Here is a 19,420-nt window from a genome sequence, read left to right as displayed (position 1 = left end):
TGTTGACATTATGACTTTGAGTCAATCATGATCAGTGTGAGCTATACATGTACTTACTGGTACATGTAGATACAAATGTACATTTTGTACATTTCAAAGGAGTTTTCGTACTCAAGTAAAAAAAGTACTCATTTACATTTAACACTTTATCAACTTTTTCATAACTTGAAGATGTGACAGACCCTGTCTTTGTCCATTCCCAGTTTTGTGTTTTGATGTTTTTAATCTTACCAATCTCTAAAATCCGTTGCAATGCTGTGCCACAGGGTACATAGGGTATGTGTGGGCACGGGTGGTCAGAACAGCAACACACAAAAAACACATACCAAACAACATAAAATCCATGCAAAAACAAAAATAACAACAACAACAACACAGGGCTAGTCAGGGACCAACTCAAAACTCCACCAAAAAAAACACAAAGAGCACCTGTTGCAGTCAAAAGTTAAAAAAAAAACTTTTTTTCAAAAGTACATTTTTTCTTCAATCCAAAAGCATTTCTTTTGTGAAGACTACAGAAACTTTGAGACAGTCCCTGAAACAAATCCTAGCCCTGCATTGGTCCAAATACAAAACAATAGCCTGTGATGCGACTCTACATTCTGCTAACTCCTTACGGCATGCAGTGGATGACACAATGACTGAAACAAGTACAGATGGAGGGACAGACACAGATGTATTCATGCAACCACAAACGTGCACAGTTTCCATTCTTAATGCATCTACCTTTTCTAGAGTTCCTGAATAGTTTTGTGGTTGTCAACTTAGAGGGAGCTTCTGTAGAAAATAAAGGTGCAAAAGGCAAGGGAAAACTAAAGCCATGTAGAGAAAGTCATCCACAGGTGACCTATCCACAGCATGCCATCCCTTAAAATAACACTGTGTAACTCACAACAATGCAAACATATGCACATATGCAAATACATTCTAATAAGATGCAAAAATTTTGCATAATCTATGCACCGTGCATAAACAACATAACAAGCAAGCATTCACGAATCCAAACTATGGTGACCTACAGCAATGTGAAGATAAAGTGGCTATGTGCTGCAGGTGAATCTTGGATAAGAACATGTACAAACAAGAACTTTGTTTTCCTTTGACTTACCTACCTGATAAAGCCACTGTATTCACAGATAGAGTATGTATGACCAAAATTGTTCGAATATACTTTCAATTGGCTCAATAACCATACAATAAATATATTGACATTTTGTATATGTAGAGCTACAGGTACTACAAATGTAGATCACCAAATCTCTGGAATATCTACTACTAGTGAAATAAACCCTAAGAGTTAACATCCAACTCTAACTACAATGAATTGGGACTTCCCTTAAATCTACTACTAGTATTTGGAGCAGCAAGGAACTGACTACATCACTAAATCACTAAAATATGAAGCAATACTTCACAATTCTGGCCATAGGACTATTATGATTGAACACCTGAACAAATAACAAAGTTAATCTTCTTCTGGCCACACCAATTTAATTTGTTGGTTCTCAGATTCGCCTCTTCATTTTTGTCTGATTTGCAAAAGAAAAAAAAAATTCTGGTTCTGAATCAACTTAAAAATGATCATATTTTGCCCCCAATAGTTGAGGGAAGTCGTTTTCTTCCCAGTTGTTACAGTTTTTCCATCTATCAATGCAGTGGTTTGATTGAAAGTTCAAAATTCAGTGTTTAAATTTTAACCCAGCCTTTTGTGTTGACTTCATGGCTCCTATCGTAGCATTTGTGGCTATAATAGGATGCCTTGGTCTGTTTTTATTTTTTATTTTTCGCCCTGTTGCTTCATATTTTTTCTAAAAAAATCAGAGAACCAACAAATTAAATTGGTGTGGCCTCCAGATGTTTTCGAAACAGAAGAGGGGACCTGTCGTGAGTAAAGGTTCAAATTGAGAGGAAAATACAGGTAAATTGAAGTCTTTAAATAGACAAAACTTGTTTAAAACAAGTATAGATCAATACCTCCTTTGGAGTCAAAGTTAGGGATGCCATGGATGACAATGTTGTGCAGGAACAGGGGGTTGTTGTTCATCTTGATGTTGCCTGACAGCAGACCGGCAAAGTAGTGTACATATCTGTGGAGCCAAGTACAAGTAATGAACTATGTTTCTGTGTACAAATAGGTAAATATATCAAAGAATGTTTAGGCCTTAGAACAAGTAGTATTAGTTGACCCATCTATTGTTTTGTACGTAGGTTAATTTCGTTGTACCCATGTATTTGTCTCTATATCTACGCAGTTTTAGACCTTACGAAAGTCGCTGTACTTTTGTTGTGTCAATAAAGTTCTATGTTAGGACTTCAGACAATGATGAAATTCACAGACACATCGACCCATTCCCTTCTTTAAGGCATTCAATGCAGTTTTTAGGGCTTGGAAACCAGACTTTTCAGAGCCAACATTCTAGTCATTTATCTAGTATTGTTGTACATACTAAGGTGAAACCACACTATCCCAATGCACATTGACCCTCGTGGAGCAAAAATTCCCAAAATTCTGACAGAAAATGGTTACTGGAAGGGACTTGGGCTGATTTTTAGGGTACCACCAAGAAAATAAAGGACTCATCTTGGGGTTTGAAATACTGATTGAAATGTACTAATGTGGGACAGTACAATGTATGTCATACAGATTGCCACGTTAAGACTATTTCCAGTTTTGCCGCCCTGAAAATTACATTGGATGCCTTTAAAACATTTTGATCATTCCCTCTCCATTTCCTTTTCTTCCTCTTGACCTTTCTAACTGACTAGGCTTTGAACCACAGACTACTGTAGTAATTGGGCAGTAGGTCACAGCATCTGGTAAAGTACAACCCAACATCTGTGATGAATATTCACGCTAATCTAGTCTTGCTTGGAGGACATTGAAACCGTTGGCACAAGTCCAGCTACTTGGGTCAGTGACTACACCTTATAGAATGGCTTCCAGACAACTTTTCTTGTTGTAGCTGTGTTTTCTGTCCATTAAAACTGATGTTTTAATCCTCATCAACAACCACTTGTCCATGGTTACAAGCAATTGGGGCCGTTTTAATTTTACGTAGAGCGTAGATGGACCGCTCTAATTCAACGTTGAGCGTAATTGGCGCATTTTGCTTAGAGCATAATTTGCCGTTTTAATTCTACATAATGCGTTGTAGCTTATACCCAGAATTTATTGAATTCTTGACTTCAGCGTAATACGTAGCCGGCTCTCAAAATTTTGGCTCTCAAAATTTTGCGTAGAGCATTGTCAGGACCCGCCCCCCCCCACCCATGCTGGCCCTCAAAGAGATGTTTTTTCCCTGGCAGGAACAACCACATGTTCTTGATATCAGTTTGCAATACCCTTTATTGACTAAAGAACTTTGTCCTTAACAAAACACTATACTTCATTTTACACTGGAACATCTGTTAAGCTGTGAAAGTCAAGGCTACACCTGCGAAGTTGTAAACATTTCAGTGTTGAATTCATGCACAAATGTAACACCAACTTCCTGTTGAGCTCATGCAATGACGTTTTGGTATGGCTTTCAGCGAAACATGGCCCAATCTAAACCTCCAGATATAAACAGAGATCTGCCATAGACCACTGTTTTGCCAAACAGTTTTGTGGTCTGTGAGAATGAGGTAGGCCATTCATTTTTACCTCCATGAAAAATGGAGGTATTGTTTTTGTGTCTGTCTGTGTGTCTGTGTTTTCTCAATTCTGTGGTCAGCATAACTTCAGAATGCCTTTATGGATTGTGATGATAGTTGGTATGTTGGTAAGTCTTAGGAAGACAAATGTCAAGGTGAAATATGGGCCTCCTGGTGGCTGACCTTGGTAGTGCCGCAGAACTTTCAGTTTTTGTATCGTTGTATTTATGACTTTGTTTCAAAGTCAGTGAGACAAAAAACATTTACAAAAACACATATATTTCATGGAGGTATGAGATCTCTGAATTCTTGTTTTTTCATGGAGGTTAAAACAGGACTTTATCACCAGCTTTTACAACTGTTGCAAATATCTTTGATAGGATTGAGTCAGAAAAACAGACATATATGGAAGAAACAGTTCAAATCTAATACAATTTGCCAAAGTGTATAAAGGGGTTTTGCTGTCTTCATATGGCAAGTGTCCATATTCTTTTTCACCTAAGGCAATAGAAGATTGTCGGAGGTCTTTTTCTACTATTTTGGAAGCCCTTAATGTTTATCTGGCACAAAACATCAGAGACCACCTTTTGACATGGCTACAAGCCATGCTTAGGTTTCCAATATATACACATGACAAGCTTTCAAATTCAATGTGGGGAGCTTTCACTGGTCCAAACCTACAAACAAAAAGTGGTCAACTTCGGCAAAAAAACAACCCTTTTTTGGCATAGCTGGCATTTTGCAGCTGGAGGGTTTTCTTTCTTTTTATTTCCTTGAAAAAACTGGCCTTTAGGCCACACCAATTTAATTTCTTGGTTAACGGATTCGCCTCTTCATTTTTTTCTGATTTGCAAATAAAAATAAAAATTCAGAACCAACTGCAAAATGCTCATATTTTGCCCTGAACAGTTGAAAACAGTCATTTTCATCCTACTTGTTACAGTTATTCCATCTTTCAATGCAATGATATCATTAAAAGTTCAAAATTCATTGTTTAAATTTTGAACCAGCCTGGTGCGTTGACTTCATGGCTCCTATCGTACCATTTTGGGCCATAATCGAATGCCTAGGTCTGTTTTTATTTTTATTTTTTTTTCGCCCGCCCGCTCCATTATTTTTCTGGAAAAATCCGTTAACCAAGAAATTAAATTGGTGTGGCCTTAGACTTGTTTTTGATTCTGGGTAGAGCTCTAGAAGTGATGCTATGTTGTTGTGTTTGGTAGTGATCAGGGGGGTCAGAGGTCATTGCGGCCATCCTATGACGAACTTTCGCCGATACAAAAATATGAATTTTGTGCTAAATGGACAATTTGGAGGCCAAACTACCCTGTCAATGTGAGTTTCAATAGTTGAACACAAGTGTAGGTGATTTTTGACAGCTCAGTTCTTAGATGTTTATACCAATATATTTCAATTGGAGCTTGAAATGGTGATCTGTGCCCATGTATAAATGTAGGAACTGTGTAAGAACCATAACTTTGAAACTTACCGCCTCTGAGATGGTTGAGTCACCCCCGCAACTTTCTCATCATAAAACCGCTTCATGGCAAACCTGTCTAGTGCCTGCTCCGCACTGCAGACAAAATATAAAAAGTTTTATAAGAACTATAAGAAGATGAGAAAAGTACAGGAAAAATGTATTTTTCAGCATGATTGACAACTATATGTTCATGTATATTCAAAGACGGGTAACAATCTCATAACATGTTTGACACTGTTATCAGTGACTTGCATCATTTCAGAATCTGCATCTGGACCATGTAATAAAATGTATGCAAAAACATTTGAGAAAGTTCATGACTAAAGAATGTCTTCTTTAGCTTTTGAGACTCTCTTTTTCCCTAGCCTCCACAGCATGCCAAAAACTGGGGGGTCTTCAGGGTCTTTGGGAGCTTTTATGTGCTATTTTCTGATTGCATATAGACAACATAGCCGAAGACCACCAAACCGCCAGTTCTATAGCACGTCGGCAGAACGTACTGCACCTGCGCGAAACCCGTAATGTATTGTACATAGCATTTCGGCAGAATGTCTCATATAAGGTTGTATTCGCTCATATAAGGTTAGCATTTTGACAGTAGTTTCCAAATGTCATGTCGGAAATAATATCATCTGCAACAAGCAAAATTCTGATGCAACGTTGACCAAAAGACCAACGAAAAATGCGAAAATACGGGGTTCTGCGCAGGCGCAGTACGTTCTGCCGATGTGCTCAGTTCTTATAATAAGCCTGCTACGGAGACCACTTTTCCCATGGACTACAGGAATTTTGCCTGAACTGTGACAAAGGTCTTGGAAGTCTCACACAGGGTAAACAAATGAGGGCTGTCAGCGGATTGTAATTATCCCCCCAAGCCTTATTCAGCCTCACCCCCACTAATAACACCACTGCAGCTGTGTAACCTGCGCCCCCCTCCCACATACATTAATCTCTCCATGGGCAACCACTGTCTGCAGGGTTTAACCTTTAACAACCCTGGGCAGGAGTAAGCCTTCAATGTCAAGGCTCCTGCAGCTAGCAGAATGCTGTCTGGAAATGGCAGAACTTCCATTATACAACAAACAGTTAGTTTCCCAATGTTTGGTTCACATAGCTGGATTTCTGGTCACAGTAAGTAATTTTTATGGATGACATAAGCATTAATTTTTTGATTTTGACAAAAAAAAAAGAAATTTTGTTGCCCTCTGACAGTGGTCAACATGCCGAAAATGGGCAAAGATGTCTGTTGCCATACCGGAAGGTGGATGGCAGATAACTATGAAGAGACAAGAAAAGGCTCTGATTTAATGGTTTGTTTCTTACTTTGATGCGGTGATATGTGATGCTGGCTGTGTATATGCGCTGTTTTCAATGAATCAAAACCATTTGTACAATGATTGAGTCAAAATTTGAGAATGTAGGACCTTGTTTTTTCGGCCCGCCTTGTTTTTTTTCACCCTCTTGCATTAGATTTGGAGTCTGTGGAGGATGTCATCCATAAAATTTACTTGCTGTGGCCTAATCTTCAGGCCAAATATAGGCTCTCAATACTTCAATCTCAGTGTTTTCGTGACCATTTTTCTGGCATTGTAGTACGTCTTTTTAGTAGTACACTTTTTTTAACCTTCTCGGATTTCTCTTACTTTTACGGGGTGCGGATGAGAGAAAAACATGGACCACTAGTAAGACTCAAAAACATGCAAACATTCGGTAGGAGTTGTGCTTATAAGCATTACTAATATATAGAGCTATGGAATAGAGAAATGTCTCTCTGGTAAAATATCACTTCATAACTGATCCCTTTTATCTAGTGGTAAAAATAAACATTTTACCAAATGACCTTCACAACAAACAGTCTAAAGTGAAGCTGCCTGTAACAGCTTGTGTCAAGGCTTAACAATCGACAACGAAAACCACATACATTTTCTCGCTGACAACTGATTGTTCCAAACAACGCACAGCCCTTAAACCCTGCGGCAATTTGGAAACATCTGCTCTTAAATTTCCTTCCATTAGTAAATGTCATGTCACCCCCAGCTGCTCCACATGTCTAGATCCACCCACACTAGTTTCCTACAGAATTTACACTCCACAATACTCCCACAGAAATGCTATACACCCTCCAGGATGAAAACACAACCGTCTGTCACAATGACATAGTAAGTTACTAATAAATAAATAAGTTACTCTGGGGGAGTTCAAGGTGAGGTACGAGTTATGAATTGCACCGGAGGGCCACACCAATTTAATTTCTTGGTTAACGGATTCGCCCGCTTCATTTTTTTCTGATTTGCAAAAAAAAAAAATTTCAGAATCAACTGCAAAATGCTCATATTTTGCCCTGAACAGATGGAAACAGTTCTTTTATTCCTGGTTGTCACAGTTATTCCATCTTTCAATGCAGTGGTATCATTAAAAGTTCAAAATTCATTGTTTAAATTTTGAACCAGTCTGGTGTGTTGACTTCATGGCTCCTATCGTACCATTTTGGACCATAATAGGATGCCTAGGCCTGTTTTTATTTATTTTTTCTCGCCCGCCCGCTCTATTATTTTTCTAGAAAAATCCGTTAACCAAGAAATTAGATTGGTGTAGCCCTAGTTTCCTACAGAATTTATACTCCCCTACTCCCACAGAAATGCTATACACCCTCCAGCACCAAACTGGAATTAAAACACCACCGTCTGTCACAATGACATAGTAAGCTACTCCAGGGAGTTCAAGGTCGGGAATGAGTTATGAATTGCACCCTAAGGCCACACCAATTTCATTTCTTGGTTAACGGATTTTTCTACAAAAATAATGGAGCGGGTGGGCGAAAAAATAAAAATAAAAACAGGTCTAGGCATCCTATTGTGGCCCAAAATGGTACGATACAAGCCTTGAAGTCAACACACCAGGCTGGTTCAAAATTTAGACAATAAATTTTGAACTTTTAATGATACCACTTCATTGAAAGATGGAATAACTGTAACAACTAGGAAGAAAGGGACTGTTTTCAACTGTTCAGGGCAAAATATGAGCATTTTGCAGTTGAATCCGAACCAGAATCTTTTTTTTTGCTAATAAAAAAAAATGAAGCGGGTGAATCTGTTAACCAAGAAATTAAATTGGCGTGGCCCTATCCTCCCACAGAAATGCTATATACCCTCCAGCATGAAACTGGAATTAAAACAGGACCGTCTGTCACAATGACATAGTAAGCTACTCCTGGGTGAGTTCAAGGTCATGAATGAGTTATGAATTGCATCCTAAAAGCAATTTTCTGAGGACAGCTTTGGGGTAGACTTGATGCTACTGCATTTTGAGATATCTTGTCATTAGATAGCTTTAAACAATGTTTAGAGTTGGCTGTTCAAGGGGTAGGTGTAACAAGTCATTCGGTGCAATGTAGCTAGCTGCCGCTATGCCGCGTGCCTGCGAAGCTGGTGTGTTACGCTGAAGAGCAGTTATACCGGTTATACCGATACAGATCTTGGATTCTGTGTGGATGTATACCCCTTATCTAAGAAGCATGTCGGCAGAACGTACTGAACCTGACCAAACCCCCCCTATTTTTCCCTATTTTCCTTGGATTTTTGGTCAATGTTGCATCAGAATTTTGACTGTTGCAGACGTAATGTTAACCATATATGGGCAAATACAACCTTTTTGATTATATGAGACGTTCTGCCGAAATGCTATGCTAAATACATTACAGGTTTCTTGCAGGTGTAGTGCGTTCTGACGACGTGCTTAGCTAAGATGAATTCACAAGTCTACTGACTATCGTAGCTAGCTTGGTACATGAAAGATGTTATAGTCAGTCATGATGTTTTGTACAGGAAGGATGACTACTATATGCTTAGTAGCAGATTGTGGGGAGTGGACGAAAGCTAAAAAGGCTGACACTCAGGCTAAAGATGACTGGGACTGTAGGTGAAAATCAGGTCTTGTACATGTAGACACATAAAACATGCTGTAAAACTTTCTATGCTGAAAGCCAACATGTGTTACAGTACAAGAGTTGAAACCAACCTGGCACAGATGTTACTGTAGTGCATGTACGCTGCAATCACCACTCCTGTTCTTCCTTTGCCTCCCTGCAAGTAAAAAAGTATGTTTTAGTCAAAAAAGTATGTTTTAGTCAAAAAAGTATGTTTTAGTCAAAAAAGTATGTTTTAGTCAAAAAAGTATGTTTTAGTCAAAATTTTCTAACATTCATTGTACACAGACATTTAAAACAATCTACAATGCTTTTCTTCACCTTACAAACAATTTGCCAATAATATTCATAGATTTACAACAATACAAAAACAAATACAGTGAAGAATACAGAGGATATGGAGATAATTTTTTCTTTCCTCCCTGTACATTAACGATCATGAAATCTTGCATCTGTCTCCAGTGAGTGTCCCCAATCCGGTTTAAGAAAACAAACAGAGGACTGACGTTGTTTACATTTAGCCAGTTTGTAAACAAACATGCTAATGGGCTGGATCTTCACCTGATCAGGTGTTCAGGTTCTCAGGTGACAGTCTTCGTGGCATGACCTACATCTTTTCCAGAGGTCAACTCTAGCAACTTTTAAAGGCATCCAATGCTATTTCAGGGCAGCAAAACTGGAAATATTCTGAATAAGGCAATCTTTGTGATGTTGACACATACTGCTTCACATTTGAATCAGTATTTCATTCTTTAGGCTTTTAAAACTTCAGAAACACGCCCTAAAATGAGTCTTTATTTTCTGGGTGGTACCTTAAAAATCAACCCAAGGCCCTTCCTGTGACCATTTTCCGTCAGAATTTTGGTAATATTTGCTCCATAAGGGTCAATATACATTCGGACAGTGTTGTTTCAACTCTATGTAGATAGTATGTAGATAAATGACTAGAATATTGGATTTGAGAAATCGGGTTTTCAAGCCCTAAAAACTGCATAGGATGCCTTTATACATGTAGGTAGATTTATAGAACTTTTTGCCTCATTTTCAGGGTAAAATCCTAAATGATATCAGTCCTACAGCTTTGGCTATGGCTGAACAGTTGTATCCGAGAATGATATAGTCTCTTCCACACAGGGCACATTTTTTGCCTCATGAGGTCTTCAAAAATGTTTTTCCTACATGGAAAAACACGTTTTTCCACTAATTTGACAAAATGGCCAGTCCGGCAAAGAGGTTTCGGCACAATGGCCCTCAATGAGAGAGATCAGGAAGAAACTTTTCAAAAGATTCCCTTTAAAAAGACATTATCTATTATCTAAAAACTATTCTTCTTTTAACTTCCCAAAACCCACTAATTTTGGAAAAGGTGGGACATTACGTCTTCCATGGTCTAAAAAAGAGAGGTCAAACCCCTTAGACATAGTTTTAGACATAGCTATAGCTTTAGACAACTACCTTTTATCATGTAGATTTTAATTATTTTATACTCTGTTTCATTATTCTTTTATGTTTGTAATTTGCAATTAGCCTCCGGGCAAGAATTTGCAATAAACTTCTCTATCTAATTGGCAATAGAGTGAAGTAGTGAAGTACTGATTGAGACAACTAGATGCCAATACACATCCCCTACAAGCTGAAAGTAGCAAATGGACTCCCTGGGGACCATCCATTATTCTGAACAATGGGTACTTACAAAGCAATTAGCACCTGTCTGATAATTAATTGTGCTCCACCCATAGGACCACCTCTTGCAAGATTTCACAGTTTGGCATAAAGTTTTCACACCTATCAAAAGGTAATACTGAAAGAGATTTTCTGAACGATTGGAAAACAAACAGAACCAAAAACACTAGAGATATTCAAACTTTCAGGACGTATTTTGGGTTTCTGTGACTTAAATTTCACCCAATTTCGTATATGTTTGACCTGGTGATTTCCTAGAATTCTGCCTGTCAATCTTCCCCCATCCATATGCTGTCAACCTATGCTATATGGGCAAACAGACACATAAACCCACAGCATAACCACTCAAGATATTTGTTTAAAGTTAAAACTTTTGGTCCAACACTAAAAATTCTCTCACCTAGAGCTTTCAACCAGTCACTCTGGTCTTCCTCAGTAGACTGACCCAAGATATTACGCGTAAAATTGGTTGGGGTCAAAACTGTAAGTCCATGTTCCCTAAAACCCCCAAGAATACCCTTCACTTCACCACTAAATCTGTGCCTACCTTGCAGTGCACAACCACCACATGGTTTGGGTCAGAGTTCAGCCAGGAGTCCATGGACTTACAGATGCTGCAGAGCCGCTCCAGGGGAGGGGCATGGTGGTCTGGCCAGCCAAAATCCAACACCTACAGGTCAACAGGCACAGGGTTAGGACAGACAGTCGAATCATGAAGATTTAACATGTGGTGTTCTCCTTTTGACACTCGAAAGGAGCAGTACATTTTAAGTAGAAATGATAGGGATCAAATGATAAAGTTAGGGAGTCAACATGGTAGGATATGATGGTGTGGATAAAAGGTTTAGGAAGTCTACAGTAATAACAGACCTCCATTATCAAAAAAGTCTTCAGAATCCAGTAAAATTATACAGCTTTACTAGGAGAAATCTAGTTTTTGACAACAGATATGGAGCTGAGGGATTTCTGAACAAGTACTCCTAGTAAAAGTTTAGGAAGAGTAGTAATTCCCTGTTCCCTCCTCCGAAGATTTCAATTGCTACATTTCTTTCTTTCAAAGGCTATTTGATATCCCCGCAAAAGTCCATCATTTAGCAGTGGTATAAATACTTTTTTCAGTGTCCTGCAATATTGCAGAATGTCAAAATTTTGTTCTGGACTTCAGAAATACTTTCTGCAACTACACACTTAAAAGTCCGGATCTAAACCCATGGCATATACAAAATTGCATGTTTGCAAACATTTTACGTGCAATATTACTTGTATATCATAGAGTCAGTAGTAAACACAAAAGCTCTTGAACACCATTGAACCCCTAGTCTGATTTTTTTCAGTCTGCAAAATTGCAGGTTGCCTATTCTTTTCTTCTTTTGCAATATTGCAAATATCTCTGCAAAATGCAGACGGATATTTCTAACACTGTTTAGAGAAAAAGCAATTGAGTGGGTCCCCAAACATTTAAATTACAAGTAGGTTTAAGTTCAAATGGTTCATCTTTTTCAAGGATGGAAACAAAAGTAATATCATTTCAACTGGAAATTCAATGTGGCACTGCACACAATGAGAAGAGCTCAGGGGGAAAATAGAGGGAAGGGAAGAAGACTGAGAGGTATGCTTACATCAGGACATCCCTGGATACATGGAAGAAAGAGAGCATGAATGAACAAACAGGAAGATGACACCAGATGGACACCAGAGCTATTGGATCATCATGCTTGTGCAATGATTATTTCCAATGTTGTTTACTTTACCTTTAGGCCACAGCAAGTAATTTTTGTGGATGACATCAGCGCGCACCCATTGATTTTCATCTGATTTTAAAAAAAGAAGAAATTTTATTGCCTTTTGATAGTGGTCAACATGCCGGAACATGCTGGAACGTGGATGGCAGATATTCATGAAGAGAGGAGACAGGAAAAGGCTCTGATTTAATGTTTTGACTTTTACATTGATGTAGTAATGTATCTCATTCCTTTCATATGTTCCCCCTGAATCAAACCCATTTGTACAATGATTGAAAACTTTCCTTTTTAAAGTTGTTTCAGTGACAAATGGATGTTGTGACAGTTGGCAGTAAAGTTAGCACAATATAGGTAGCGTTTCTTGTTTAACAGGGTTTATGATGTCAAAATTTCAAAATATAGAAATCTTGTTTTTTGGCCCGCCTTCTTTTTTTTTGCCCGCTCGCATTAGATTTGGAATCTGCGGAGGATGTAATCCATAAAATTTACTTGCTGTGGCCTTACCTTTACTAGACAACTATAGGAAAAACATAAGAAGGAAGTATGAAAAATCATGGAGGATGTTGAAACAGCAACTCAGTTGCTGGTCCCAGGAAGGCAGTACTCACTTGTGTGTTGAGCTTGGATATGTCGTACCTCTTCTCAGATACATTAAAGATCTGCAAAAGATACACAAATATAGTATAGACTTAGACACTACACTTTGCACGTGTTCCTAGTCCCAAAGTATACTTGTCATAAAAATTGTTATCTTTCCCTTACAACACTAGAATTATCTTAAGTTATCTAAACTTAGAAAGTAGACTTTGCATGTGTTTCCAGTTGCAAAGTATACTGGTAATAAAAAACAAATTGTAATCTTTCCCTTACAACACTAGAATTAATTTTTCTATGATACATTTCCTCCAATAACAACACATTGTTATGATCAAATTTTGATATGTAAATGTACCACTGTCAAAATCAAATTGCACTAGAGCCACAATTCAGGTGTAGCAGGCTGGCATATGTCCCTGACAAAATATACCCCGGTTATGTGCTGGTTAGGGGTACATTTTGGCCTGCTACACCCTTAGCTGTCACCACAGCAAATCCCACTTTCCAAGCTGCCAAAAACGTGCCATGATTATTAGCATCAAAGCCATAATTCAGGTGTAACAGGCTAGAATATGTCCCTGACAAAATATACCCAGTATATGCTGGCCAGGGGTACATTCTGATGAGGGGTATATTCTGCCCTGCTACACCCATAGCTGTCACCACAGCAAATCCCACCTTCCAAAAGCTGCCAAAAACGTGCCATGATTATTAGCATCAATAGGGCCATTACTTCTTTCTTGACATTTATGTACTAACAATACATTCCCTCTTGGTTCCAAGCAGACTAGACTGTGCTCCCCGGGGATTTTTAAGAGTGATTTACCATGTAGTTGTCTCCGTGTTTAGTCTGCAGCATCTTGGCCACGTCCTTCAAGTTGTTCCTATAGGTGGACTCCAGACCTCCAGCAGGGAAGGACATGGCTGCAGAGGGTACACAAGATGATACTGTTAGTTTATAGATACCAACAAAAATGACACCTGCAGTTCCAAAGAACCTGCTAGGGGGCAAAACTTAGCTGTCATAATCTGCTGGGAAGGTCTTGGCTGCAGGGGGTATACAAGATGATACTGATTGTTAGATACCAACAAAAATTCACCTGCAGTTCCAAAGAACCTGTTAGGGGGCAAAACTTAGATGTAATAATCTGCTGCTGGGAAGGGCTTAGCAGCAGAGGGTACACAAGATGATACTGTTAGTTCGATACTAACAAAAACACCCCTGCAGTTCCGAAGGACCTGTTAGGGGGCAAAACTTAGATGTAACAATCTCCTGCTGGGAAGGACTTGGCAGCAAGATGACAGTGCTAGTTATCCTCTTTTCAATGTTACCAACAAAAACACACCTGCAGTTCCAATGAATGTGTTAGGGGGCATCTCAGATATTTTTGTAGATGTAGAAGGACATTTACATATAGTTTTGAGTTAAGAGGTTTTCAAATCATTTTATTTCCATTTAATAGGTACATTATTACAAAAGTATTTAAGAAAACATATTGAAGCGAACATAAACATCTTGCAATGCTGCATACATTCTTTCGTCAGATTAACAGGCTGCAGTTTGAAAGGAAACTGCTAGGGTGTGCATGAATCTGTTTCATCCCAAATCACACAACTATGCAATCATGGCAATATCCTGTATATAAAGAAAGATACAAACTTAAATAATAAAAGGAAGCTGCTAGTGACCCCAAAAGCTAATATCTTTTCAAGTTGGATAATACTAAATCTTGTTATTGTGTAAGAAACAGGAGGAGCGAGTAGAGACAGATAAAAACCCCTGTTCCCGGGTTGGGGTTCGAACCCACGACCTCCTGAGCACCAGCTTCAGACGCTCTAACCACTTGGCTAAAAGGTCTAGACCCCTCAGCCGGATCAGTTGGTAGCGCCTATAAACCCCCACTGTTACACTTGGTAGAAAAAGGACTTCTGTATGTGGTACAATAAGCATGTCTGTGGTCTGGTATCATGCCAAATGTTCCCCACTTCAGTAATGATTATACCATACTTCAGCCAGGACAGGGACAGACCCACACTTTCCTGAGTTCTAGGCCACAGCAAGTAATTTTTATGGATGACATCAGCGCGCGCATTAATTTTCGCCTGATTTTGGAAAAAAAAACAATAAATTTTGTTGCCTTCTGACAGTGGTCAACATGCCGAAAATGTGCAAAGATGTCTGCTGCCATGCCGGAAGGTGGATGACAGATAACTATGAAGAGAGGAGAAAAGAAAAGGCTCTGATTGAATGTTTTGTTTCTTACTTTGATGCAGTGATATGTGATGCTGGCTGTGTATATGTGATGTTCCCACTGAATTAAAACCATTTGAACAATGATTGAGTCAAAATCTTGGAACCTTGTTTTTTTCGGCCCGCCTTGTTTTTTTCCGCCCGCTCGCATTAGATTTGGAGTCTGTGGATGTCACCCATAAAATTTACTTGCTGTGGCCTTGCATTAAGGCCACAGTTTTTCCCCAAAGCTCAGAGGAAACTCTACAGACAGTTCAGTAGGGCAGACCAAAGAGATCACCTGAGGTTTAGCTAATAGCTGTGGTGAGGAAACAAGAGATCACGGGTCTTTAGGACCTGCTTATTCTCGGCTTTATACGAGCTTACAAGGTGTTAAAACTTGGCATTTCACTGACTTTCCCACACTAGGAAACATTCGACTTGACTTTCTATAATTCTACCAAGAAGGTGTCACCCGTACATGTAACTTGACATCTTATACATGTAGGGCTATAATAATGAAAGATTCTCTTCAATTGTATACAAGATTATTTCCCTAGTTCTAGATTTTTAGATAGAAAAGAAAAATTCATATTCCTCATGAAACTCGATAATCCTCGTACTATAAGCTCCATCTGTTCTTACATTCACAACTGTTTAAAGAAGAAGCGAGAAGAAGCAGAACCTGTACATATGTAGTTTTACTGTAGATATATTTTAGTTTACCATCGCTATTTACCATGACATGCACTTAGTTCGCAATGAGCAAAAATATACAATAACGGTCTTTCATTAATTAATTTTAATAAAAGTGGAAGTTTTTACTTCAAGGAATCTAGATCAGTTCAACACTGTATAACAAAAGGAAAGCACCAAGATCTCACGTAACGTCTAACCATAGAAAATCCACTACAATACAAAGTTCACGGCTGCCTTGTTCGTTTGTTTTCATACGCCCCTTTCTTGCCCCTGGACAGCATTTTGTTCCCAGTAATTACCACAGCTAAGTAAATGTCCGGGGACCTGTGTGTATTTTCCTTTTAACCCACAGGCGGTTGGCCACACTGTCTCCTACATGAGTTATCACCGCTAAGCTGTGCCACATGTTCGCTGAAATGTCCTGAAGTTCAAGTTCTGACCCTTTGTGTCTGGTTAATCACATTGTCAAGTACACCCTGGTTGTGAGAACGGTTGCCCCCCTCCCCCACTTCCTTATGACCTTGCGCTGCCCTCTGGTTGAATCAACACTAACTTATCTACATTCACATTGAAAACACATAAAAACCAAGCCCTAGTGTATCTTGTTTATTCAGGCCTACCACAAGGGCATATCCATATGTATTCTTAGAAAAAAAAAATCAAATTGCCAAACCATGATGGCAGTTTTACTACTCTGGGCTTTTCTTTTCTTCCTGCTATAAAATGCCACAAAAACGTCATGTAAGTAAAACACTAACCTGGAACCTAAATCTGCTTGGAGATAACTCAAAAACAGTTTCAAATGTGCTTAAGTCTCCCAGTTGTTGCTATGAAGTTGTCCAGAAATAGAAATATCTAGTTAGGGAGTTCCTATCTTCATCCTTGGCCAACAAAAAGGAGCAACTCCACTGGGAGATGTTTGACCTACATTACTTTTATTTTGTACACATCTTTTGAATGGGATTTGAAACTTGTCTACTGGTCAGCTATTTACTGATCTACTCCACAACAACTAGACATCAAACTTTTTCCACTTCCAGATCAAGTAGCCTTCCCAAAGACACATTAAAGGCATCCAATATCATTATAGGACAGCAAAACTGGAAATATTCTGAATAAGGCAATCTGTATGATATTGACACATTCTGCTTCACAACATTAGCACATCATTTCATACTTTGGGCATTTAAAACTGCAGAAACAAGCCCCAAGATTAGTCCTTTATTTTCTGGGTGGTACCCTAAAAATCAGTCCAGGTCCTTCCAGTAACCATTTTCTGTCAGAATTTTTGGAATTTTTGCTCTACGAGGGCCAACATACGTTGAGATGGTGTGGTTTCAACTTAGTATGTAAATAAATGACTAGAATATTGACGTTTCCGAGCCCTAAAAACTGCACTAGATGCCTTTAAGAGACCGAAACAACAAATTAGGAAGTTTATACTAAGTGACACAGAAAAGAAGCAGTCCAGAGTCTGTTATCTACCCAGCTGTTGGCTGAAGAAACACTGGTAGTCCCAGTGGAGTACATAATTAATTACATAATCACAAGGACATCAGCTTTATCTCTCATGTGTAAACAGGCTTATCCAGGAACCCTCCCATATGCCACATGTCTGGACAACCTGTCTGTTGTGATTTACTGACAGTCTTTTTGATTTACAGGTCTTCAAGAAGTCTTTGGAGGTTATGATCAAACAAAGTAAGGTATAGCAACAGAGATGAAGATGATGCCTTTTCTACTAGCTACATAAGGCCACAGCAAGTAATTTGTATGGATAACATCAGCATGTGCATTGATTTTTGCCTGATTTTGGAGAAAAAAAAAGAATATTGTTGCCCTCTGACAGTGGTCACCATGCCTAAAATAGGCAAAGATGTCTGTTGCCATGCTGGAACGTGGATGGCAGATAGATGTGAAGAGGAGACAAGAAAAGGCTCTGATTTATTGTTTTGTCTTTTACTTTGATGCAGTGATGTATTTCATTCCTTTTATATGTGATTTTCCCACTGAATCAAAACCATTTGTACAATGATTGAAAACTTTTATTTTTCCGTGACAATGGATGTTGTAATAGTTGGCAGTAAACATAGCACAATATAGGTATCATTTCTTGTTTAACAAGGTTTATGATGTCAAAATTTCAAAATGTAGGAATCTTCTTTTTAACCCACCTTGTTTTCTTCCACCCTATCGCATTAGATTTGGAGTCTGCGGAGGATGTCATCCATAAAATTTACTTGCTATGGCCTAATACTGGCTTGCATTTTTAGCCAAGCACACAGATCTTGAGTCACCGTACTCTCAATGAATATGTTGCATCCGCAGAAGTTGGAAGCCTTAAGCTCCCTCATAGTCATACATGGGGTTGCTGGCTTTAGGTCCCCATCCAAAAGAACAAAAGCAACCCCTAACAGTTGTACCAAGCAGGGTTGGAACCTTGGCTCTCTGCATCCATGGAATTTGACTCATATGGCACATCAGTGGGGTGGCTTACTGCCTGCACCACAGGGACGTGGTCATCTTGGTCTGTTCATCATTTACTGACCTTGAAGGAGCTGTTGGTCACTGCCAATGACAGAATCACAACTGACAGGTAGTGCTGCATACCGGTTCACTGGACTTGGATCCGGACTTGTAAGAATGTTTAGGTTCAAGTAAAAAAAAAACTAAAAGTCAAGAACCGATTCCAGGCTTATGACCATGAAAGACCATTTCACACACCCCTTTTCTTTCCAAACCATGAGAGCTTTCTCCTGCTCTGAGTCAGTGAAGTATTGGAGCCAGTCCTTACAGAGGGCCTGCATGCCCTTTTCCGTGGAAGCGTAATCAGCCGTTTTAATTCCACGTAGCACGTAGATGGACCACTCTAATTCAACGTAGAGCGCAATAGGCGAATTCTGTGTAGAGCGTACTTTGCCGTTTTAATTCTACATAATGTGTTGTAGCTAGCCGGAATTTCTTGTAAAACATAATGGGGAGGCTTCCTGAATTCAGCGTAATACGTAGCCGGTTCTCAAAATTTAGCGTAGAGCGTTGTCAGGACCCCCCATGCAGGCCCTTCTTTCTAGCACTGATCGTTCTGTTAATCAAATGTCACTACCTGTTATCTTTAGACAGACTGAACCTTCCATAGTTTCAGCTGTCCCATCGTGCTGTCAATCAACTGTCCCTCCCTCTGTTTTCCTGGACAGATCCTCCTGCTGACCAAACTTCTGCTGTCTGATTCTCCTGTCAATCACCTCAGGCTTTCCTACTGTTTGTCTGTTCCTCCTGACTAAGGCCACATCAAGTAATTTTTATGGATGACATCAGCGCGCGCATTAATTTTCGCCTGACTTTGAAAAAAAAAAACAAGAAATTTTGTTGCCTTCTGACAGTGGTCAACATGCCGAAAATGGGCAAAGATGTCTGTTGCCATGCCGGAAGGT

At 39.1% G+C, this 19,420-nt stretch overlaps 1 protein-coding gene across 7 annotated transcripts in view; it reads right to left on the bottom strand.

Annotated features, from left to right (window-relative positions):
* The window catches only part of LOC109480657 (tensin-1-like), a 128,407-nt gene that overhangs the window by 12,399 nt on the left and 96,588 nt on the right, over nucleotides 1-19,420 (bottom strand). For 6 of the 7 annotated variants that reach the window (XM_019782910.1, XM_019782889.1, XM_019782918.1 and 3 more), the window contains 7 exons: nucleotides 13,887-13,984; nucleotides 13,072-13,122; nucleotides 11,269-11,391; nucleotides 9,131-9,195; nucleotides 5,123-5,206; nucleotides 1,975-2,087; nucleotides 727-777 (listed from right to left, as the gene is read on the bottom strand). In XM_019782910.1, the coding sequence (XP_019638469.1) occupies nucleotides 727-777; nucleotides 1,975-2,087; nucleotides 5,123-5,206; nucleotides 9,131-9,195; nucleotides 11,269-11,391; nucleotides 13,072-13,122; nucleotides 13,887-13,984 (585 nt within the window). The remainder of the gene's footprint in view (nucleotides 1-726; nucleotides 778-1,974; nucleotides 2,088-5,122; nucleotides 5,207-9,130; nucleotides 9,196-11,268; nucleotides 11,392-13,071; nucleotides 13,123-13,886; nucleotides 13,985-19,420) is intronic. The other variant, XM_019782897.1, reaches the window with a different exon arrangement.

This window comes from Branchiostoma belcheri, unplaced genomic scaffold (assembly GCF_001625305.1).
Source record: "Branchiostoma belcheri isolate BF01 breed outbred unplaced genomic scaffold, Haploidv18h27 scaffold108, whole genome shotgun sequence".
Lineage (NCBI taxonomy): Eukaryota > Metazoa > Chordata > Leptocardii > Amphioxiformes > Branchiostomatidae > Branchiostoma > Branchiostoma belcheri.
Note: the sequence above shows the minus strand (reverse complement) of the source record. Positions and strands in the feature narration are given on the sequence as shown.